We start from the raw sequence: 25,693 nt of genomic DNA, 5'->3' as shown, positions 1-25,693 counted from the left end.
TTGTGATCTGTTGGTGTCCACGATATGGCAAATCCATAATTTCTGGAAATATTTAGCCAGCATAAGTACATGTGGGGATTCCCTAGCAACCAGGCAACCCCCACATGTACTTATGCTGGCTAACAGATGTAAATCATTCAGCTGCGGCAAGAAAAACGAAATCTCCGAGCACTAAAAATATTTGGAGGACCCCCGAGCATGCTCGGGAAATCTCAAGTAACGAGTATATTCACTCATCACTAGTAATAATGCACAATCTCATTGGCCTTGCCTAACCGAGCAAGTAACTGGCCTTGGTATGACACACACCTAAAGCCAATTTTTTGGGAGCCTGCAGAACAGCAAGTGTGTCAACACTAGAAAGGTAAACCTTTGGGTACCACTAGCATCCAACATCCGGCCTTCTCTTAAACCCACAAATATGAGTGAAGAATTGTAATCCAAGCTTAGATCAAAAAGAAATAAACCAAAGCACCACATTTTTGGTGAACATTTTATTCCTGACCCTACAAAGTACCCCCTTAAAGTGTCTGGAACTCCATCTATTCGTTCTTTTTGTTGCTCAAAGTTAGCCCATGTCCAATCTTTTGTTAAAAGAAAAAATTAGCTACCAGATCCTAAGCTGGAAGTCAGGTGCCATCTTGTTCTTCCAGGTTACAAGAAATAGGGTGCATCTCACACTGTGTAGTTTAATAACCACTCCATTACCCAATTACATTTCCACCATTCCGAATAAGGCACCGGATGAGAATTATATGAAGTGCTCTCAGGTTAAGTACAAGGCAAGTAAGGAAACCTATTTACAAAGTCCCTCATTAGCTTGAAATATAAACTCAAAATTATGCTCCACAAGGAACATGGAAATCTTTGTTGATTGTGAGTATAATTACTCCAATCTGTCCATGCTTACCTCTGCTCCCGAATACTTCTCAGTTTGTAACACAAGACGATCTAGATTGACCTCATTATCAATAGGCATTCTCTGGAAATGAAGCCTGAAGATTTCCCGCCGTGTGGCTGCATCCGGCAATGGCACAAAAATGATTCTGTCAATACGTCCTGGACGCATAAGAGCCTGAAAGAGGAGAAAATGTGAAATTAATCTTCTTATATTCACGACGGAATTCTTCCTTAGTACATTTTTAGACCATTATATACACAACTTTTTGATTGTTGTCCTGGCGCAAATTGTATTTAAAAATAAACAAAAACTAGTAAGAATGGTCTAGATATAAATGACCATGAGAGCACAAATCTCTGCGGCTGATTCAGAATCACTACTATACACTGCTGAGACGTAATGGAGAGAGATGAAGACCTGACGTCACAGCATGATAAATTTATAAAGCCAGACACATTATTTCAAAATTAAGTCCAGCAACTTTGATCTAACCATCAGCATAATAAATAGATTGCAATTTTGCTCTTGTTACATATAGGCCATGTCATACCACATTGACTCCTACAATTGAATCCAATTGTGGTTTCTATGTAGTGGGTTATGAAACTACTGCCATAGCTGATCAGTGCCAGGTAACACTAGGTAAAGCGTCACAAATTTGACAAAGATGTACAAAACGTATTCATTCCCAACTATTTCAAGAGTACTTTAAAGCACCACTCCAACATTTGTTTTTATTTCAGCGCTGGAGTGGTGGTACTACTCTAAGTTCCTTAATAGTGATGAGCGAATATACTCGTTACTCGAGATTTCTCGAGCACGCTCGGGGGTCCTCCGAGTATTTTTTAGTGCTCGGAGATTTAGTTTTTCTTGCCGCAGCTGAATGATTTACATCTGTTAGCCAGCATAAGTACATGTGGGGGTTGCCTGGTTGCTAGGGAATCCCCACATGTACTTATGCTGGCTAACAGATGTAAATCATTCAGCTGCGGCAAGAAAGACTAAATCTCCGAGCACTAAAAAATACTCGGAGGACACCCGAGCGTGATCGGGAAACCTCGAGTGACGAGTATATTCACTCATCACTATTCCTTAACCCTAACATTATACATAGTAGGTCTGTCTTCAGCTCTTACCAGCGCCGCTCTGATCCTTCACCACCATCTTGTGACTGCATGTTCTGACTGACCATAATCCAGAGGTAATGGTTACAAGCTCTCAGTGTAAGTAAATGAGGGCCTCATTCTGGCCTTTTTCTGGCTCTCATAGACTTATATTGAGCAGTGACTTCCAGATCACCCAGCAAACACTGGAGCGATCCGGCAGGTCACAATCTGCAGAAGACTGACCAGAGCAACAACGATAACAGATGAAGATGGTGGCTGACACCACTCCAGCATTAAAATAATTATAGAAATAACTTGAATGGTGCTTTAATACAATAAATATATCACTTTAACATTAAAATGTTAAGTGGTTGTCAAGCCCCCAATTTTTTTTTTAAATGGTCAGGGTGGCCAAATAAGCAATATTATCCTTGCTGATTCGTCACCTCTGCACTGACATTTTGCTGGTTTTCCTTTGCACGTGATTATTCAGCCAATCACTTGCCGCAGTAGTGCCCCACTTCAGCCAGTGACTGGCACCAGGCAGTAAATACTAGTGGGGACCCAGTAAGTGTTGGGGTGGAAGTAGCGATGGATTTGGGAGAATCAGTTGTTTTGGGTAGTGTTTTCATACCATTGTGACTTTTCTAAAAAAAAAAAAAAAAAAATGTATTGACTGGACAAGCATAATTTTCTCCAGGATTAGAAGAAAGATGTGCTATGTCATATCTGTCTATTGCCTGAGCCACATATTGCAGTTCATTCCCACACAAAAGAATGGTGCTGAGAGGCAATATCAGACATAACCATGCTCAGAGATGACACTGCTTTCTGATCAAGGACATGGTATTTAAATAAGCCAGCAGTTCCAAGTCAATGGGGAAAAAACACTAAAAAATAAATTTTAAAAATTCAATATTGCCCATGTGTTTGACTCAGTAAAATACCCCAGCAATCAGACTTCGGATAAATGCCAAGTGAGATGGTGAGCTATGAGGAGCACTAGATCACTGGATATTCTATGCTCTATGATCTCTTACAGCCGCTCTCATGGAAATGATGAGTTATCGTTGGACATTCCAAGTCGAGCCATTGGGATTACACCATTATGGTCTATAGCAGTGTTTCTCAACTCCAGTCCTCAAGACCCACCAACAGGTCATGTTTTCAGGATTTCCTTAGTATTGCACAGGTGATAATTTCATCACCTGCTCAAGCATTAATTCCATCCCTATGTAAGGAAATCCTGAAAACATGACCTGTTGTGGGGTCTTGAGGACTGGAGTTAAGAAACACTGGTCTATAGCATACACAGGCTGTACTAGTCATACACAAATGGTCAGAATGCACAAAATACATTTATGGGGATCTAACGCTATGAAATTAATTTGCTTCAGTGTTTTCTCCTTTTTAAATATTATACTAGTGGTGCTGTTCTGCTGGAATTGCTTACATAATGTTTGGCACCATAGTATGCAATGCACCACCCCCACATCAGCTGTAAGGGTATGGTGAATTTGGCGGCATGACAGTCCCACTGGTTCCCATGTGACTTTGCTCAATATCACAAGATGTACAGTATGTAATAATGCATGTGGACTATACGGACAGGTAATCTGAGATCACTAAGTAAGTAGGACAATACTGAATGTCTTGGTCCTCATCTTTTGTATGTTGACTCTTTGGATAGCAGCTTGTATAAGGCTGCTGTCTACATTTATGTACTTCATATTCCAATCATCACCACTCACTATTAGTGATGAGCGAACATACTCAGATAAGGTGTGATCCGTAAATGCTCGTGTGCTAACAGAGTGTCTTCGGCGTGCCCGAAAATATGTTCGAGTCCCGGGGCTGCATGTCTCATGGCTGTTAAAGACACCCGCCACACATGCATGGATTGTCTAACAAACACTGCAGAATTTCATAGCAAAACATGCTCCAATAGTCAGAATAACGCACAAGTGTCTGATTTGTGTTGCCCATTGCTTAGGCATCATGAATCTGCATCTGGTGCTCTTTAAAGACGACTTGTCATCTCGTCTGACATGTCCGTTTCAGTAAAAACCCAGCCATAACTCTGGAGCATCTTTTCTCAGATCTCGCTGTTTTACACTGTTCCTCTATTATTCTTCCTAGCAATTTATAAATATATAAACTGGGTGTTACTGCCTGATGTGTGTCCCACATACTGTGACCAATCAGTGCTGACAGGAGTAGACAGTGTAGGGACACAGGGAATGGCAACACCTAGATGTCAATTTATTCAAAAATATTCAGGGGATAATGAGTATGGCACAATGCACAGCTATGAGAAAAGGTCATCCAAAATTGATATTTGTAGAGATTGTCTTGTCTAACATAGACAAGTCAGGAGTGGTCAAAGGTATCTCCAGCAAACTCAACACTACCAAAGAAGAGACCATTTCAGATTGCCCAAAGACCACTCTCTTACGGAGACCCTGGGTCTGTTGCCTGCTCCCCTGTTGAATATCACAGGCTGATGTAATAAACTATAAGCTGGCGGCTCTTCACAAATTTGTGAGATCATGTAGGATATTTACTACTAAGCTTAATTCTGATGTATGCATTGATGCGTGACCCTGAACAAGCAAATCAGATTCATTTTTTGGAAGTAAGTAAAAAAGCTACAGTTGTGTTCCAGGTGCCCCCATGGGTAGTATAATTTCCCATCAATCAAAAATATTGCATGCTTGCCTTGGGCTGGTGGCCAATAAGAGTTTCCCACCTTCATCATGTCAGTGAAAGTCATGCAGAAAAATGGAAGGAAAGAGCCTTCCTTCCTGTAAGGCACCAATAAAGCTAACACCCTTCCTGATGAATCTTTATAAAGGCTGTTGTGCTGGAAACTATTGCCTTTGACCTTTTATAACTCTTTTTAACTGTGCAATAAATAACATGAATGCACCAAGCAACTAAAGATGCTTGTCCTTGCTCCTGACTGTTTCCATCACTTGTTTGCATTGGCCAAGACTGAAATCAGAGCATCCTCGGAGTGTTCTCATTACCAGGGACACCTACATATTTCTGCTCTGCTAAAATTCGGAATATGTTCTGACAGGTCTGAGAGGCTGCTGTCTCGGGTTTCAGTAAGATTCGCTCTGCTGGTATTAATACAAACAGTTTGCACTCCCTTTCACAGAGAGCCCTTCATATGCAGGCTGAAGTCAGCCATCCGCCTTTGAACTCATTTTCTACGTCGTAAAACATAGCAAAACTTTTCTGGGTTCTTTTGTCAGGCTCATCTAACAGATTTTCTTCTCAGAGGTGAATGAAGATGCCCTTGGGGGTTGCTGGCATGCAAATATATATCCTTTCTCTGTTTCTGACATCACATATGTAATATTGTTGAACATAAAGAACAAAGGCGTCTTAGACTAAAAGATGGTATTCAAGCAGGTAAAAGCCATTCTTGTGTACTTAGCTCAGCAGAAGTGACCTCATCACTTACTCATTCTGTACTCTATGTACCCTTACTTAAACATGGCACCAATTCTGGAAGTGAGCACCTCTGACATGCCAACCTCCAAAAATTGTTTTCTTCCTTCATTTCCATCAGTCCACATTTTGCAAACACAAAAAGCACATACACAATAACAATTTATTATAAACAGTGTAAATTACAGAATTAACAATTCTGCATAGATTAGTCACATGGTCCAGTTATATAATGTTATTAGATTAGGATACACTGGAATTGGGTCCCACTCTTCAGGACTGCACAATGCCATAGGTCTTACAAAGGTGAGGTCATGTTCACGTAACCTAGGACAATTCCTTTAAAAACATAAAAAATACCTAATCCCTAAAGAAGAAATCGGGGCAATATCATTATAACTTCTTGATGAAAATTCTCCATGATAATTTCTATTTTTGTATGTCCAAGAGCAATGTCTAGTTTTGCAGCGTATCCTTGTTTAATTTTATTGGATTGAACAACAATACCAGGCACAGCTCATGGACTGGCGTGAGAACGTCAGACCCTTTATTCATAGTTCTTTGCAACCCCTTAAAGAATAAATTTACACCTCAACCTTACACCTTACCTTACGCCTCACCTTTACACCTTACGCTTCAACTAGAGTTACTAGACTTATCAATACGATTTATCCTGTTGCTACTCCATCAACAAATTAGTAAACTCTATAAAGCCGGTTTCACTCATCTGTGAAACACTGATAGTGCTCCTATTGCAATACCCAGCCCATTCACAGGCTCTCCTGAGAAAACGTCCTTATATATGCCTATCATGCAGTCAACTAGGGTCAGAAAACCAGGTGGTGAAGCCGATTATTGTGATCCGAGCACAGTCCATGCTTTATAGCCATGTGAGACCTTTCTAAAGTGACATAAAGCACAAAAGCAATAGTAGCAGATGCGGGTGTGTTGCACTGCTGGTCTGTATGAATTAAGAAATATTCATGGGGTCCAAGGTATTGCAAAATAATTGCGGTTATAACCTCAACATGTTTCAAAGTATCCAAAACTACTTCATCAAGAGAAACCACAGAAAGTTACTTTGTCTGATTTCTCTTGATGAAGTAGTTTTGGATACTTTGAAACAATTTGAGATTAAAACCGCAACTATTTTACAATACCTTGGACTCCTTGGATATTTCTTAATTCATACCGAATGGCAGTGCAGCACACAAGCATCTCCTACTATTGATTTCTAAGTTAGACCCTTCAACCTGCGGAGAAGCAGCAGCTACATTTATATATTGAGCCCTGCCGCATCAACAAATAACACTATTACATGGATAGGATAACACCCTATTGCGCATGTTTGTCTCCCCAATCTCTTCTCAAGCAGCAAAATATGGCATAAAGTATTAACAAAAAAGTTGCAATACAGATAATCAGCCAAACCTGGCTTATTCTACGTATTGCAACACTGAAAAATCCAGACTGTGTGTTTTATTCTACAATGTAATCTCAAATATAAATTTTGATTGCATGGCTAAGAAAAATTGCAAGTAATTCAAAATTTTGTCAAATCACCCTTAAAACACATAAAATATTTTCCCTAAGTAGAAGAATAACCACAACACTTACTTTATGCCAATACAATTGAACAAAACTACTTGTGGCTTATGTTACACTGATAGAAACTAATTCTTTGACGAGATTGAACCCTAGGGCTTCACTAGTCAAAAGCATCTGCCATTTGTTAGTTTGTGAGAGTGATGTTTAGCCACAATGGAAACCAAGTCTTTGCCAAGTGGTTGAGCACTAACAAGCCTCTATTGGCCAAATGTAGACAGAAGATTGTGTTAAGTAAAAGGGAAATCCCCCAGCTATCTACTGGGCTCTCACACATCTGTCTGTTCCATTAACCCTATCCCCTTGTGCATAGCTACAGTAATCCATTTTGAGTGTCCGATGAATTTAAATATCCCACAGATGGTTTTTGAAAAGTTGATAATATCATCACGGAGGCCTCTCTTTCCTGGATTGTTTTCCAGGGAATAGGCTCCACGTAAAATTAGATGGTCTACATATTTCCCACTTTTACATATCTCACTGAATACAAATGGACAAAACATAACACATACGACTCTTTACACACTGCGTCAAAGCCCTACATTTAGCGTTTATGCTTGGAAAAGCTTTGGATGTACAGTATTTGGTAAATGCCTCCCATAGGGCCTATTTACCGGATACAGGCCACAGGTGTCCTTTTGACATCTATGAAGGTGGTACACATTAGTATTTTTCTTCTTCAACTGTATTGAAAAGCGCAACAGACTGTTCTTTCCTATACAGACGATTAGCGAGAAAAAAGTATTTTATACAGTAAACTTTTTGTTATAATGGACCCTATGGGCCAGAGCTTTTCCGCCAAAGGTATACATTGGGAAATCTTTCCTACGTGCGCAGCCAACAAAAGGCTCAGATCCAATTTAGTTTCTCCTTCCATCATACATTTACATACTGCCATTGAAGGGTACATTTTATGTATTAATCACTACATCTATAACATCACCCAACACGCTTAAATATTCTTTACCGAATCATCAGCAGCACAAGATAAAAGCAGTAATAAAAAATATAGGCACATTCAATGATCCTGTCCTTGCAAGGGTCGTCCCTGATTATCATATTAAGGACTTATCCAGTAGGACAGGTTATCAATGAGTGTTTGGCACCCCAACCAATCAGTGGTTGTCTGCGCCAGCATTGGCCAGATGTAAACAATCCATGAAAATGGAACAACACAGCTCTGTACATGGCCTTGTGGCCACACCTGGGTACTGCACCTTATCACCTGCTCATTTGAGAGTGGCCACTAAACAATGTACAGTTTCAGGTTACAGACTTTCTCCAATGTAATATTGATAACCTAATCTAAAGATGGGTCATCAATATGTTAGTCCCAGAATGCCCATTTAACTAAGTGTGTAAGTAGTAAAAAAGTTATTATTTTATTATTTTCCGTTTTCTCAGATAATTACCATCAGTCCCAATTAGTGATGAGCAAGTGTTCCTGTTACTCAGGTTTTCCCGAGCATGCTTGGGTGTACTCCGAGTATCTTGGACGTGCTCGTATATTATGTTTGAATCCCCGCAGCTGCATAATTTGCGGCTGCTAGACAGCCTGAATACATGTGGGAATTCCCTAACAAACAGGTAATCCCTGCATGTGTTCAGGTTTTCTAGCAGCGGCAAATCATGCAGCTGTGGGGACACAAACATAATCTACGAGCACGCCCAAGATGCTGGGAGAACACCCGAGCATGCTCAGGAAAACTCGAGTAACGAGCACACGCGCTCATCACTAGCCCCAGTAGATTGCCACAGTAGAGCAGTATAGATGAAAATCAATGTAATCAGCTCTGTTCTTATAGCCATGCATCTATCACACATACATCAAGTAACGTGAAGAAGAAAGACTTTGTAACTTGGAATAGAAAAGCGCACATAAACTTCACAATATTGCCCAAACATTCACTTAATATGAATATTTCATGTTTCACAAGAGATTTTCTTGTAATAGCTAATGCACAATTAAATAATGAGAATAAACCACCCCAATATACAGAAAGATGGACATCAGGATAAAATGCAGAGCTATAAGCTGGTTCTAATTAGTTGAACATCACAATTCACGGAGAATTTGGTGTTTTCTGCTTCCAAGACCTCTCTACATCCAGACCCCGCAGTTCTAATCCCCTAGAAAGCATGATTGTGTTCAGCTCGCTGTCCTTCCTGGGGCCTCTTTTCTAGGGAAAACAAATACCGTCTGCATATTGTCTTCATAAAGCAAGTTCTCAGCTTATGCAGGTAACGGAGATAAATTACCAAAATTGCTCTTGGAACATGATTGCATCTGATTTCAGTCTATCCTCACATACTCCAGAGACTTAATGTTCCTAAAAAAACACAATACTGGCCCCATTTGGGATTCAATGTTGAAATATTGAATGTCTTACTAATGCACTGAGTATTACTATACGCTAATATAGCCTGTTCTAAGAAATGTCCTCTCAGCATTTTTCTTGGATTCTTCTTATCAAGCGTCTGCCAAGCAAAAATGCATTACTCTTGATGTGTGCATCGGACAAATTGTAGTCTTCATACTTCAGAGGGTTTATGGTGAGATGGCGTTAAAACTGGAGCTTCCGATGGTAATTACTCATTAGACAATGCTTCAAACTTGGTTAAGAGGCCAACATAATCACTAGCTGGTCTACAGATAACCCAGTGGAATGAATTAAAAATATTTTGTCCAGTTAAGACAATCCCATTTCTTAAAAGTATCACTATCAGTCACCTGTGTACCCGCTTTGTAAACCCACAGCAATCATATTATTGGTGGAAGCTACCACTGCAAACATTTAATAGGGGAATGTACGTTACACTGTCAAGTATTGATGTTAGAAGCAAGGCTGAAGAGATCCCTAAGGAATTGCCTATATGATGATCATGTGCCCCCCAACACTTGCTCAAATTGAGGGAGAGTAGCCTGTAAGAGGAAACCGCTCCATTCCTCATGTGTACTAATTTTAGTAAATGGCACTAGGGGGCAGATTAAGCAAGCAGTTTATGGCAGATTTCTAGGTAAAAGCCCTGAAATGTCACCAAAGTTTTGCGCAATCATTAGTTGCGCAAAAAAAGTGCAGCCTTCGGTGCTTTTTTTTGCTACAGTCCAGGGCCAGCTCCACCAACCTTTTGAAATGTGGGTGTAGCCTGGTTGGGAAGGGGCATGGCCAAGCCTGCCCTACAAATTCATCATAATTTAAACTGCAAAGGTGAAGTAAATTACGACAAAAAAAGCACACTAGTCCGTCACAGCTGAAAGATGCGCCACATTCATTATTAACCAATTTGACACACCTCACTTCAGCGCAAACTTCATCAGGACAGACAGTCTTGATGAATCGGGGCCTAAGCCTACAAGATAGTCGCCTTTCCAATGTGTAGCTGCCCAAAACACAATCCAGAAACAACGAACTGGAACTGCTTGAGCCCTAGGTCCATGCAGAGGCTTGTAAGGAAAGCCGGTGTGCCTCATCTGCCTTCTGAAAGTAAAACAGAATCTTGGAATGCTTCCTCTTATGAGGCATCTTGATTTCTGCAAGAACTTGTAGCTAAGGTTATTTCAGGTCTGAAACTGACTTCAGCACCTACATTTGCATTACAAGTGGTGATCGAAACTGAGCTCATCTCTCAAAACTCCATCAGGCTACAGATTCCTGCCAGATCCAACTTGCTTTTTATATGTCATATTTACCTTTTTTTTAACTTTCTTTGCAAAGTGTCTATGTCTCAAGAATGCATGCGCTTCAATGGGGTCATGAGTACTCCCATAATTTAGAATGCTGTATATTGCAATATATATACATCAGCATAAGTTCTCCGGTTTTCAGTGTACCCTAGGTAAGGCTGGTCACAGCTCTTCGATAATATTTCAAATAATTGTTTGGTAATTTTTTTTGCATTCCCGACTTGCTATGGCAAACAAGTCTCTAATAGTCAACGTCAATCTTATTGCATCACGGTAGATCACGGTACCGGTGTGGTGTTATACTGTGCAGCACATATGTAAGAGGTTTCTCTTTTTTTTCTTTTTCCAACTCTCAGCAAAGTAAGGCTATCCATCACTTAACAGAGATACTTCCTGTTTTCAAGCAGTTGGGAAGGCATGACTTCCAACCCAAATACTTGACTTGGCAGGCTCCACATGTGTTGATAGATGCTTTTCTAACCACTTCATTCCACCTGATTTTTTTTCATACAATTTCAGAGATAGGGCAGATGTTTGCAGGAGGGACCAAAGAGGGGAGTAGATTGAAGATCTGGAGACTTGAATGAAAATGCCACTGCGGCAACAGATGGATGACAGAGCTTATGGTATTTCGGACAGATGTTATTTGATAACCTCAATATGACATTACAGAAAAAAAAAGTTGGTTCTCATCCAAAAATATCTGCCTCTTTTCGGAGAGAAAACTCTACGGGCTGTAACAATATCTGTGTTGCGCTGCTGTATTCTTTCTGCATTTCTTGTCCATCATATTAGCACCGGCTGATTAGATTACCAGTGAAAGATCATACAGGCAAACTATATAGGTAAGCCACTAAAATCACATATTATTGTTGTATAATGACAAGAACATTCTGAAGAGACTGGGTAGTCTCAGTTTTAAATAATATCTTTTTCATTTTTTTTTACTTTTTAGCTTTTAAAGACTTTAATGATCGAGAGATTCCACTAGCCATGGGCTGAAACTGTAAAAATCCGCTACATGAAGGAGTTGCAAAGGACTGCTAATGAGAAGCACATTAATGGGACTGTGCAGGTGTAATAAACAGACAATTATAAAAAAGATGTGGGTTTTGACATAGAGCAGTTTGAGTAACATCCCCATAAATAATATAGAATGAAGGTGCCGGATCCGCTCTGAATCACATTGGGGCTGATACAAAGTGCCTATGCCAGGAAACCGGTCGAAAATACTTTTAAACAAAAATGTTGCGACTTTTGGCATTTTCATGCAATTTTCAAGCAGCTTTGCCAAAACAGGCGGTGCGGGGGAGAAGGAAGAGGTGTGGCTACGCCCGCCTATCACATTTATGGAAAGTGGCAGCATCTCTTACTCCAGTCTCTGATTGGAGTAACGTTTCTGGAAAGGCGCATGGAGGCACACTGTATGGATAAGAAGCCCTGTATCCAATAGGTTGCATGAGCCTTTAGTGAATTCGGCACATCCTATTCCTGCACTCTCCTCATTAAGACGTGTGTACGAAATGCCAGTCTTAATGAATCATCTCCAGACTGAGCCAAAGCAACATTTTTGTGTTTTTATTTTTATCGAAATAATATATTTTTAGGTGAATACTAAATACACGTCTCAGGATTATTATGTCACCGAGCCCCCTTCCTTCTAAGCTAAAGCAGCAGGCTCTTTCTCTACTCAACCTCCATTAGTTACAGTATAGCTGTCAGGGAACAGTAGGGGACTTTCCTGTGTTATGAAGGCAATTCACAGTCCAAGAACTTACCAGAAGCCACGCTCAAAAGTATCCAGACCAAGACAAGTTATCAACAGATTAGGCAGAGAACAAGGTTGTAGAACATCACAAAACACATCTAGATATTTATGGATGTTTTGAAATAATTTTTTTATTTTTGGAAAATCCAACCTGATTGCATTAGACAGGTCTATGAAGCAAATGACTGCACTATTTGCTAACCTAGTTTATGTATGTGATCCCACCTTTATATCTGAGAGATTCTCCAATAGAGATAATTCATAAGGCACCTACAGTGAAGACATTATGATGGGATGGTAATAGCAATCCTCAGATTCTAGGTGTACTGTTACAGGAAATCATTGTTACTTAAGGATAACTCTTTCAAAGGTTCTTCTGCAAAATTTCTAGAATGAGGTTTTGAATCTTACTAGACTTTTGGTGTTATCACAAAATTGCAAATATTTGTCTAAATAAGGGCACAATCAGACCAGTTTTCTACGTCTGAGGATTTTTTTTACAAATAGAACTCGTAACCAGTATAGTCTATCAGGCCGTTCACATGTTCTTGTATTTTTTTGCAGACCAGGTGGTCCGCACCAAATTTTGGAGACATGTCAGGTTTTGATCCAAGTCACAGATGGAATTCTGTAGGACTGCAAAAAAAAAAAAAAAACTTGGATGCCATACGTGTGCTGTCCAATTTTCATGCTTGTTTCATAAGAGAAGCTTTAGAAAACTTCTCAAAAACTAACTAAAAAAAATGAAACAGATGGTGAAAACTGACCAACACTGACAAAAATTTGATCTAAAACACTGCTGAAAATTAGCCATTTTTTCTTTGCACTCGAGAAAACTCACTGACGTCTAAATGAGCCCTTAAATTATTTGTTGGAAGTGACAATCGAATTACAACTGCCAATACTCTAAGGAAGCAGAATTGTATTTACTTGTAAGGGATCGCTCACACCAGTGTGTAACACGGCCGAGTGCTATACGATGTTTTATGCTAGTTCAGCATGAGAAAATAATCGAATAGCACACACCCATTCAATTCTATGCATGCGAGGGAAATATCGGACTGCACTTGGATGTCATCCAAGTGCAGTCCAATGTACGCACAGAGAAATAATGGAGAAGATGGAGAAACTAAGTTCTCCATCTTCTCTCCACCTGTGATACGATTCTCTCATGCGAGAGAATCACAGCACAGTAAGATTAACATAATCACCCGATTTTCTTGCAACAGAGAACTGACGGCCATGTGGCCCTGGCCTAATGCTTATTATAATGAGCTCTTTATTCAACCAGATCCTATAACAAGATAATATTAAAATAAATCAATATATCATCACTTAAAGGAAATCTGTCACCAGTTTTTTGCTCTGTAATCTGAGAGCAGCATGATGCAGAGGTTGAGAGCCTGATTCCAGCAATGTATCATTTAGTGGACTTTGTTTTGCTCTTTCGGTATTTTATCAGCAGGAGATTATCACTACAGGACTAGATGTCTCATGCCTTCTGGTCCAACCACACCCCTAGGAAGGATTAGCTGCTTTCTGTCAATATACAACTTACACAGCAACCTGTAGTGCAGACAGTATTATACACAGCTCAACAAATCAGCTCAATGTACAACAGACAAAACTGTGATACTATTCCAACTGCTGCACCCAATAAACAATCATACATTGCTGGAATCAGGGTCTCTGTCCCCACATCATGCTGATGTTAGATTTTATAGCAAAAACCTGCTGACAGATTCCCTTCAAGTCATGACGGTCCTTTTAATAACGAAGCACCCTTTTCAAAGACTAGGAGATGTAGGAACAAGTGGGACATAAATGTGGTCCAGATGTAGCTGGGCTAATAGGAGGCTGTGTTAGGGAAGCCGTGGGCAATGTATCTGCATACGTGGGTATAAGGGTCAGTTGCTGTGGGTCATTTCTATTTTAATTTGCATAAATCTACACATTTATTCGTGACTGCCCTCTTTAAGCTTAGCATGACAAGAGTAGAACAGTATAAAGGAAGACGTGCAGAATGTTTGAAAGCACCAAATGCTAAAGTCTATTTTCGTGCAAGAGCAGTGGGCTTATAACTTAATCAAGATATTATTTTTGTCTTTGTTTTTATTAAGGAAATTCTCACTTTCATGTTAACAATGAAGGAAGAGCTGTAGGGAATAAGAATAAACATGCTTATGTAATGCCTTAGACAGGGCTGCCAAGAGCCAGGCAGTGTATAGGAGGAGGAGGGCAAGCTGGAGCAAGTCGCTGGAACCAGACCATGGAGTTGAGGAGATCCTTTTCATCACCTCCTTCCTTTCAGTGCTGAAAAAATCTTAAGGAACAGCCAGATGCAGTTACCAAGGAAGCCCCTTGATTGCGAAATACAGGTAGCGGTGCCAAAAAAAAAAGGAAAACAGGCTCAGGCTTTCAGAGAAGAATGTATGGAGAACGCGGCATGGAAAAAGTCGATTATTAATGGGGAAGGGGGAGACCTTACACCTTAAATACATTTTTGGTTCTCTTCCTTAACGGCTTCTCCAGTGAATGCAAATTAGTTCTTTACAATCAGCAACTCGAGGAAACTGCAGTTGCATCTTTATGAGCTAGCGCCTCAGTAATACTAGGAATTTACATAGAGATAGTGGTGGGGAAGCCGGAGACATCCAGATAGGGCAAGGAGTACATTTCCCACATAGCTCTCATTCACATATTCACAACGTTTAGTTTTATGCAAAAATGAAGCTGAATGTCTCATGTAATACAAGTATCCTACGTCTGGAGAGAAGGAAAACAAGCTAAAGCATATGAAATACAGCAGAGCCTGGACACGTTTCTTGCAGAACTACTGTGGAGTGTAAAAGGTGACTTTGCGGACCTTGAACTTGTTTGTATAGAAAAACGTAAACACAAAGCGGAAATTTTGTTCCAACTCAGTCACCATTCTAATTGTGAATCACTTTAGTGCTAAGGTTAGTAAATGATAAAAAAGGGAGAGCAGAGACACTGGTTACTGGTAATATGTATCAAGGTGCAGTCAGGGTCCCAATGTCAGATCTGCATCCGATTTCTGTAATACTGGTGTCTTTTCAGTTGGCAATTTCTTTTTTGCCAATTTAAAGGGTACCTGTCGGAAATAATTTCCCAAAGAAACCTAAGGTCCTGCAATATAAGACTTTCCTCCTCCAGGGGTCTTTTGTTCCTGAATGTCACATTGTATTCATATGTAAGTTAGGCTCACAAGTTCATTGGAAGACATATAAATTCACTTGCAGTCTTCGGCTCCTCTTCTTGCCAGCACCACCCACACTTCTTGATTGACAGTGGAGACAGAGGAACTGCTGACTGACATCGCTGCTGCGCTTCACTGTCAATACCCCGCAATACTTGAATGCCTAATTTGCATTCGAGTAAAAGTCTAAATTTAGGCACACTGCAGCGCCAGATAGTGATGGACTAGGTATACTTGGAAATATGTCACCCTGCCATATCCTGCTTATATCAGATTTCCTAGGGACATTCTTTCTCATAGGTTCAATTTAAGCACAAGTCTGAGTGCGACTACGCTCTTGCCATTTTCTCTTATATTAAATAGCATTCAATGAGTCAACAAAATTTGGCAACTCATAATGTTGCAAAAAGCTCCTCGCTTTTACCTCATTTAGTCTGAACTAGCTGTATGGCTAGCTGGTTGTCCACTATCCATTTCTCACCTACTTCCTTTTATTCCCTTGATGATTTTTTGTATGTGCAAGCGAATAAAAAGTAGTCAGACAATGTCTCCCCATTTGCTTCCAAAGATTTAAGATTTAAGTTAACCTTTCTACACTTGGCATTGGCCTCTTTCCTGTTCAATCCACAGTTCCCTGCCAGCTATATACAGTGCCATGTAAAAGTTTGGGCACCCCTGGTCAAAATTACTGTTATTGTGAACAACTAAGCAAGCTGAAGACGAAATGATCTCTAAAAAGCCTAAAGTTAAAGATAATACATTTCCTTTGTAGGCAAAAAAAATACATATATTATTTTCAACTTTTATATTTTAAAAAATATGAAAAATAAAAATGGGCCGATGTAAAAGTTTGAGCACCCTTGGAAATTTGTGTGTTCAGATAACTTTGACCAAGGTTTCAGATGGACCATAAATAGCCTAGTAGAGTTATGGCTTGTTCACTGTCATCATTAGGAAAGGCTAGGTGGTGCAAATTTCCCAGTTTTATAAAAATTCAGCCTCCTATAACCTTGTGCCAAAAAATAGTAGCCATGGGTTCTTCTAAGCAGCGGCTTAGCACTCTGAAACTGAAAATGCTGGAGGCCCACAAAGCAGAAGGATATAAGAAGATAGCAAAGCATTTTCAAGCTGCCCTTTCCTCAGTTGGAAATGTATTTAAGAAATGGCAGTTAACAGGAACAGTGTAGGTCAAGATAAGGTCTGGAAGACTAAGCAAAATTTAAGTGAAAACTGCTTGTAGGATTGCTAGAGAGGCAAATCAGAACCCCAGCTTGACTGCAAAAGACCTTCAGAAAGATGTAGCAGACTCTGAAGTTGTGGTACATTGTCTTACTTTTCAGAGACACCTGCACAAATATGGCCTTCATGGAAGAGTCATCAGAAGAAAACCTCTCATGTTTCCTCACCATAAAATTCAGAATCAAAAGTATGCAAAAGAACATCTAAACAAGCCTGATGCAGTTTGGAAACAAGTCCTGTGGATCGATGAGGTTAAAATAGAACTCTTTGGCCACAATGATCAAAGATATGTGTGGAGAAAAAAGGGCACATAATTTCAGGAAAAGAACATCTCGCCAACCATTAAGCAACGGGGTGGATCAATCATGCTTTGGGGTTATGTTGCTGCCAATGGCATGGAGAACATTTCACGTGTAGAGGGAAGAATCGATTCAATGAAATTTCAACAAATTCTTGAGGCAAACATAACACCATCTGTAAAAAAGCTGAAGTTGAAAAGATTGACTTCTACAAATGGATTATGATCCTAAACACAAGTCAAAACCTACAACAAGACTACCTCAAAAGGCGCAAGAGGGAGGTTTTACAATGGCCCCTGATCTAAACATCATTGAAAATCTGTGGCTAGACTTCAAAATAGCAGTGCATGCAAAAAGACAAAGGTATCTCACAGAACTGGAAGAATTTTCCAAGAAATGGATGAAAATCTCTCAAACAAGAATTGAAAGACTCTTGGCTGGCTACAAAAAGTGTTTACAATCTGTGATACTTTCAAAAGGGGGTGTGATTAGGTACTAAACATGCAGGATGACCAAACCTTTGCATTGGCCCATTTTCCTTTTTGTAATTTTTTAAATCTAAAAATATGAAAATATAAATATTATTTATCCTAAAATACAAAGGAAATGTGTCATCTTTAACGTTAGGCCTTTTAGAGATATTGCAATCTTCAACTTGCTTTACTGTTCACAATAACAGTAATTTTGATCAGGGTTGTACAAACTTTTACATGTCACTGTACCTATTTTGTCAAAACCATGGTTTCAAGCGGGCCAGTATATCTTTGCTGACCTAATATACTGTCGGTCTCAATTTCTGCACTCCTTTGATTATCTTCAGTCCAAATTTCCCTATCACTACTTTGCCATTGAAGAAATTCTTCTTGTGGTTTTTGTGTATTCAGTTTTAGAAGTTTTCAACTAATAACATGCCCGTGGACTGGGGCAGGACTGTGGGCAGAGTCTTATCTTCCTCCTCTAAGCCAGAAAAAACAAGGAAAGACCTGCCCACAGGCCACCCAGAAGCACAAACAGTCTGTCTCTCTCTGTCTCTATGATGAGGAACATGATTGGGCAGGTCTTTCCTTGGTTTCTCTAGCTTAAAGCTGGAAGATAAGACCCTGCCTACAGTCCTGCCCTACACTGAAAACTTCTAACACTGATAACACAAGAACCACTCACCAGATGAATTTATTCACCCCAGGTATCATTTTAATCAGTTTAACACTGCCAACCTGACAATGCCTGTAGCTTACTTAGCAAAATCCTGCTGACAGGTTCGCTTTAAGGAGGGATCCCCGTTTAATCATAAATGGCACCTCATTTGGAAGAGAGGATTAAAACCTCCACGTGTATAAAGGCCCCATCACACATAGCGAGATCGCTGCTGAGTCACAAGTTTTGTGACGCAACAGCGACCTCAGTAGCGATCTCGCTATGTGTGACACGTACCAGCGACCCGGCCCCTGCTGCGAGATCGCTGGTCGTGTCGGAATGGCCTGGACCTTTTTTTGGTCATTGAGGTCCCGCTGACATCGCTGAATCGGTGTGTGTGACACCGATCCAGCGATGTCTTCACTGGTAACCAGGGTAAACATCGGGTTACTAAGCGCAGGGCCGCGCTTAGTAACCCGATGTTTACCCTGGTTACCAGCGTAAATGTAAAAAAAAACAAACAGTACATACTCACCATCTGATGTCCGTCAGGTCCCTTGCCGTCTGCTTCCTGCTCTGACTGAGTGCCGCCGTACAGTGAGAGCACAGCACAGCGGTGACGTCACTGCTGTGCTCTGCTCTCACTGTACGGCGGCACTCAGTCAGAGCAGGAAGCAGACGGCAAGGGACCTGACGGACATCAGATGGTGAGTATGTACTGTTTGTTTTTTTTGGTAACCAGGGTAAACATCGGGTTACTAAGCACGGCCCTGCGCTTAGTAACCCGATGTTTACCCTGGTTACCCGGGTGCTGCAGGGGGACTTCGGCATCGTTGAAGGCAGTTTCAACGATGCCGAAGTCGTTCCCCTGATCGTTGGTCGCTGGAGAGAGCTGTCTGTGTGACAGCTCCCCAGAGACCACACAACGACTTACCAACGATCACGGCCAGGTCGTATCGCTGGTCGTGATCGTTGGTAAATCGCTATGTGTGACGGGGCCTTTACTTTCAGGCAGAATCTATACAAAATACAAAAATTTTTTGGTAGTATCACCCCCCAGAGATCTATGCAGAGTCTAAATCCAGTTACTATTGCAGTTTATTAGAGATGTGGCTCCACTGGAGCAGACCACAGAAAACTGGGGATCTGTGGCTGTTTCAGTCCAGCATGCGGACCGAGACAACCGAAGGTCTAAACCAGTGGCCGATGGACTGTCCATCAGCCACCACATGTCACTGCTATCCGCATCCTCAGGATGCAGATAGGGGTAATAGATTGGTGGAGATCGGTGCCATCTTTCCATCTTATGCCAATCAGCGAGTGACACAGCAATCAAGATGATGTCATTTCATCGCGTTGCCTGTGCAATGCATAAAGTCAGTGCATTGGAGAGAGCAGAGGCAGAACAGCAGGAGAACGTGAGCGAGGTAGGTGTTGCTGTTTTTTAATCTGTATGGGATGTTTGTATGTATATAGGATTTGCTTGTATATAGGAGGCTATATGGGGCCCATGCTGTATATGGGAGGCTATATAGGGCTCATACTGGATATAAGAGGCTATGTGGGGGCTAATACTTTGTATAGGAGGCTATGTGGGGGAACATACTGTACATAGGCTTTATGAGGGCTCATGCTGTGCAGGGCATCACAAAAGTTTTGACACATAGGCAAAATACAAAATAAAAAAAAATGAAATGTATTAACATTTTATTCAATTGGAATATTAACCCCTTCATGACCCAGCCTATTTTGGCCTTAATGACCTTGCCATTTTTTGCAATTCTGACCAGTGTCCCTTTATGAGGTAATAACTCAGGAACGCTTCAACGGATCCTTGCGGTTCTGAGACTGTTTTTTCGTGACATATTGGGCTTCATGTTAGTGGTAAATTTAGGTCGATAATTTCTGAGTTTATTTGTGAAAAAAAACGGAAATTTGGCAAAAATTTTGAAAATTTTGCAATTTTCACATTTTGAATTTTTATTCTGTTAAACCAGAGAGTTATGTGACACAAAATAGTTAATAAATAACATTTCCCACATGTCTACTTTACATCAGCACAATTTTGGAAATAATTTTTTTTTTTGCTAGGAAGTTATAAGGGTTAAAATTTGACCAGTGATTTCTCATTTTTACAACAAAATTTACAAAACCATTTTTTTTAGGGACCACCTCACATTTGAAGTCAGTTTGAGGGTTCTATATGGCTGAAAATACCCAAAAGTGACACCATTCTAAAAACTGCACCCCTCAAGGTGCTCAAAACCACATTCAAGAAGTTTATTAACCCTTCAGGTGTTTCACAGCAGCAGAAGCAACAAGGAGGGGAAAAATTAACATTTAACTTTTTAGTCACAAAAATGATCTTTTCGCAACAATTTTTTTATTTTCCCAAGGGTAAAAGGAGAAACTGGACCACGACTGTTGTTGTCCAATTTGCCCTGAGTACGCTGATACCTCATATGTGGGGGTAAACCACTGTTTGGGCGCACGGCAGGGCTCGGAAGGGAAGGAGCGCCATTTGACTTTTTGAATGAAAAATTGGCTCCAATCTTTAGCGGACACCATGTCGCGTTTGGAGAGCCCCCGTGTGCCTAAACATTGGAGCTCCCCCACAAGTGACCCCATTTTGGAAACTAGACCCCCCAAGGAACTTATCTAGAAGCATAGTGAGCACTTTAAACCCCCAGGTGCTTCACAAATTAATCCGTAAAAACGAAAAAGTACTTTTTTTTCACACAAATTTTCTTTTAGCCTCAATTTTTTCATTTTCACATGGGCAACAGAATAAAATGGATCCTAAAATTTGTTGGGCAATTTCTCCTGAGTACGCCAATACCTCATATGTGGGGGTAAACTACTGTTTGGGCACATGGTAAGGCTCGGAAGGGAAGGAGCGCCATTTGACTTTTTGAATGAAAAATTATCTCCATCGTTAGCGGACACCATGTCAGGTTTGGAGAGCCCCTGTGTGCCTAAACATTGGAGCTCCCCCACAAGTGACCCCATTTTGGAAACTAGACCCCCCAAGGAACTTATCTAGATGCATAGTGAGCACTTTAAACCCTCAGGTGCTTCACAAATTGATCCGTAAAAATGAAAAAGTACTTTTTTTTCACACAAAATTTCTTTTAGCCTCAATTTTTTCATTTTCACATGGGCAACAGGATAAAATGGATCCTAAAATTTGTTGGGCAATTTCTCCTGAGTACGCCGATACCTCATATGTGGGGGTAAACCACTGTTTGGGTGCACGGCAAGGCTTGGAAGGGAAGACGCGCCATTTGACTTTTTGAATGGAAAATTAGCTCCAATCGTTAGTGGACACCATGTTGCGTTCGGAGAGCCCCTGTGTGCCTAAACATTGGAGCTCCCCTACAAGTGACCCCATTTTGGAAACTAGACCCCCCAAGGAACTAATCTAGATGTATAGTGAGCACTTAAAACCCCCATGTGCTTCACAGAAGTTTATAACGCAGAGCCATGAAAATAAAAAAATATTTTTCTTTCCTCAAAAATGATTTTTAGCCCGGAGTTTTTTATTTTCCCAAGGATAATAGGAGAAATTGGACCCCAAATGTTGTTGTCCAGTTTGTCCTGAGTACGATGATACCCCATATGTGGGGGTAAACCACTGTTTGGGCGCACGGCAGGGCTCGGAAGGGAAGGCACGCCATTTGGCTTTTTGAATGGAAAATTAGCTTCAATCATTAGCGGACACCATGTCGCGTTTGGAGAGCCCCTGTGTGCCTAAACATTGGAGCTCCCGCACAAGTGACCCCATTTTGGAAACTAGACCTCCCAAGGAACTAATCTAGATGTGTGGTGAGCACTTTGAACCCTCAAGTGCTTCACAGAAGTTTATAACGCAGAGCCATGAAAATAAAAAAATTATTTTTCTTTCCTCAAAAATGATTTTTTAACCCACAATTTTTTATTTTCCTAAGGGTAACAGGAGAAATTGGACCCCAAAAGTTGTTGTGCAGTTTCTCCTGAGTACGCTGATACCCCATATGTGGGGGTAAACCACTGTTTTGGCACACGTCGGGGAGCGGAAGGGAAGTAGTGACGTTTTGAAATGCAGACTTTAATGGAATGCTCTGCGGGCGTCACGTTGTGTTTGCAGAGCCCCTGATGTGCCTAAACAGTAGGAACTCCCCACAATTGACCCCACTTTGGAAACTAGACCCCCAAGGGAACTTATCTAGATGTGTGGTGAGCACTTTGAACCCCCAAGTGCTTCACAGAAGTTTATAACGCAGAGCCGTGAAAATAAAAAATGTGTTTTCTTTCCTCAAAAATATTTTTTTAGCCCAGAATTTTTTAATTTTCCCAAGGGTAACAGGAAAAATTTGACCCCAAAAGTTGTTGTTCAGTTTCTCCTGAGTACGCTGATACCCGATATGTGGGGGTAAACCACTGTTTGGGCACATGGCGGGGCTCGAAAGGGAAGTAGTGACGATTTGGAATGCAGACTTTGATGGAATGGTCTGCGGGAATCATGTTACGTTTGCAGAGCCCCTGATGTGCCTAAACAGTAGAAACCCCCCACAAGTGACCCCATTTTGGAAACTAGACCCCCCAAGGAACTTATCTAGATGTGCGGTGAGCACGTTCAACCCCCAAGTGCTTCACAGAAGTTTACAACGCAGAGCCGTGAAAATAAAAAATCATTTTTCTTTCCTCAAAAAAGATGTTTTAGCAAGCAATTGTTTATTTTCACAAGGGTAACAGGAGAAATTGGACCCCAATATTTGTTGCCCAGTTTGTTGTGAGTGTGCTGGTACCCCATATGTGGGGGTAAACCACTGTTTGGGCGCACGTCAGGGCTCGGAAGGGAAGTAGTGACATTTGAAATGCAGACTTTGATGGAATGGTCTGCGGGCGTCACGTTGCATTTGCAGAGCCCCTGATGTGCCTAAACAGTAGAAACACCCCACAAGTGACCCCATTTTGGAAACTAGACCCCAAAAGGATCTTATCTAGATATGTGGTGAGCACTTTCAACCCCCAAGTGTTTCACATAAGTTTATAACGTAGAGCCGTGAAAATAAAACATAATTGTTCTTTCCTCAAAATTATGTTTTAGCAAGTAATTTTTTATTTTTGCAAGGGTAACAGGAGAAATTGGACCCCAATAGTTGTTGCCCAGTTTGTCCTGAGTACGCTGGTATCCCATATGTGGGGGTAAACCACTGTTTGGGCGCACGTCGGGGCTTGGAAGGGAGGGCGCACCATTTGACTTTTTGAACGCAAGATTGGCTGGAATCAATGGTGGCGCCATGTTGCGTTTGGAGACCCCTGATGTGCCTAAACAGTGGAAACCCCTCAATTCTAACTTCAACACTAACCCCAACACACCCCTAACCCTAATCCCAACTGTAGCCATAACCCTAATCACAACCCTAACCCCAACACACCCCTAACCACAACCCTAACCCCAACACACCCGTAACCCTAAATCCAACCCTAATCCTAACCCTAATCCCAACCCTACCCACAACTGTAACCCCAACACAACCCTAACCCTATCCTTAACCCTAACCACAAGCCTAATCTTAACCCTATTTCCAACCCTAGCCCTAATTCCAACCCTAAGGGTACCGTCTCACATAACGATTTACCAACGATCACGACCAGCGATACGACCTGGCCGTGATCGTTGGAAAGTCATTGTGTGGTCGCTGGGGTGCTGTCACACAGACCGCTCTCCAGCGACCAACGATGCCAAGGTCCCGGGTAACTAGGGTAAACATCGGGTTACTAAGCGCAGGGCCGCGCTTAGTAACCCGATGTTTACCGTGGTTACCAGCGTAAAAGTAAAAAAAAAAAAAAAACGTACATACTCACATTTCGGTGTCCTTCAGGTCCCTTGCCGTCTGCTTCCCGCTCTGACTGTGCCGCCGTACAGTGAGAGCAGAGCGCAGCGGTGACGTCACTGCTGTGCTCTCACTTTCCGGCCGGCAGACAGTCAGAGCGGGATTCCTATTGAGGAACAGGTGTAAAACGCTGCGGAATCCGCACAAAATTGACATACTGCGGAAAATACACAGCGTTGGCACAGCGGATTTGGTTTTCCATAGGTGTACATGGTACTGTAAACCTGATGGAAAACTGCTACGAATTCGCAGCGGCCAATCCGCTGCGGATCCGCGGCCAATCCGCTGCGGATCCGCGGCCAATACGCTGCGGATTCGCAGCCAAATCCGCACTGTGTGCACATGCCCTAACCCTACCCCTAACCCTACCCCTAATTCTAACCCTAACCCTAGCAGAAAAAATAAATATATATTTTATTTATTTTTATTATTGTCCCTATGGGGGTGATAAAGGGGGGTCATTTACTATTTTTTTTATTTTGATCACTGTGATAGGCTATATCGCAGTGATCAAAATACATCTGAAACGAATCTGCCAGCTGGCAGATTCGGCGGGCACAGTGCGCATGCGCCCGCCATATTGGAAGATGGCGGCGCCCATGGAGAAGCCGGACGGACACCGGGAGGCCCGGTAAGTATGTAGGGGGGTGATCGGATCACGGGGGGGGGGGGGGCGGAGCACAGGGAGGGGGCACCGGAGCACGGGGGGAGCGGACAGGATGACGGAGGAGCGGACAGGACGACTTAGGGGGGCGGACCACGTAACGGAGCACTGGGGGGCGATCGGTGGGGTGGGGGCAGATTAGGTTTTCCAGCCATGGCCGATCATATTGCAGCATCGGCCATGGCTGGATTGTAATATTTCACCGTTTTTTTGGGTGAAATATTACAAATCGCTCTGATTGGCAGTTTCACTTTCAACAGCCAATCAGAGCGATCGTAGCCACGATCCCCCCTGGGCTGAAGCACCACTCCCCCTGTTCCTGCAGATCGGGTGAAATTGGAGTTAACCCTTTCACCCGATCTGCAGGAGCGCGATCCCTCCATGACGCATACGCTGCGTCACAGGTCGGATTGGCACCGACTTTCATGACGCAGCGTATGCGTCAAAGGTCGGGAAGGGGTTAAATAACTTCTTCAATATGATTTATTGTATGTATACAGGGAGGCTATGTGGGACTCATGCTGTATATCGGAGGCTACGTAAGGCTTACACCTTATATACAGTAGGGCTATGAGGGGCTCATGCTGTATACAAGAGTCTATGTGGGACTCATGCTGCATATAAGTGGCTATGTGGTGCTCATGTTGTATATGAGTCTATGTGAGGGCTCATACTGTATATAGGAGGCTATGTAAGGCTCACACTATTTACAGAAGGGCTATGTGGGCTCATGC

At 41.7% G+C, this 25,693-nt stretch overlaps 1 protein-coding gene across 1 annotated transcript in view; it reads right to left on the bottom strand.

Annotated features, from left to right (window-relative positions):
• AFG2A (AAA ATPase AFG2A) overlaps positions 1 to 25,693 on the bottom strand; it is a 701,600-nt gene that overhangs the window by 68,446 nt on the left and 607,461 nt on the right. Inside the window, exon 15 of the mRNA XM_077279095.1 lies at positions 911 to 1,075. Within this exon, the coding sequence (XP_077135210.1) occupies positions 911 to 1,075 (165 nt within the window). The remainder of the gene's footprint in view (positions 1 to 910; positions 1,076 to 25,693) is intronic.

Source organism: Ranitomeya variabilis, chromosome 1, assembly GCF_051348905.1.
Source record: "Ranitomeya variabilis isolate aRanVar5 chromosome 1, aRanVar5.hap1, whole genome shotgun sequence".
Lineage (NCBI taxonomy): Eukaryota > Metazoa > Chordata > Amphibia > Anura > Dendrobatidae > Ranitomeya > Ranitomeya variabilis.
This window is presented reverse-complemented; position numbering and strand designations above follow the sequence as displayed.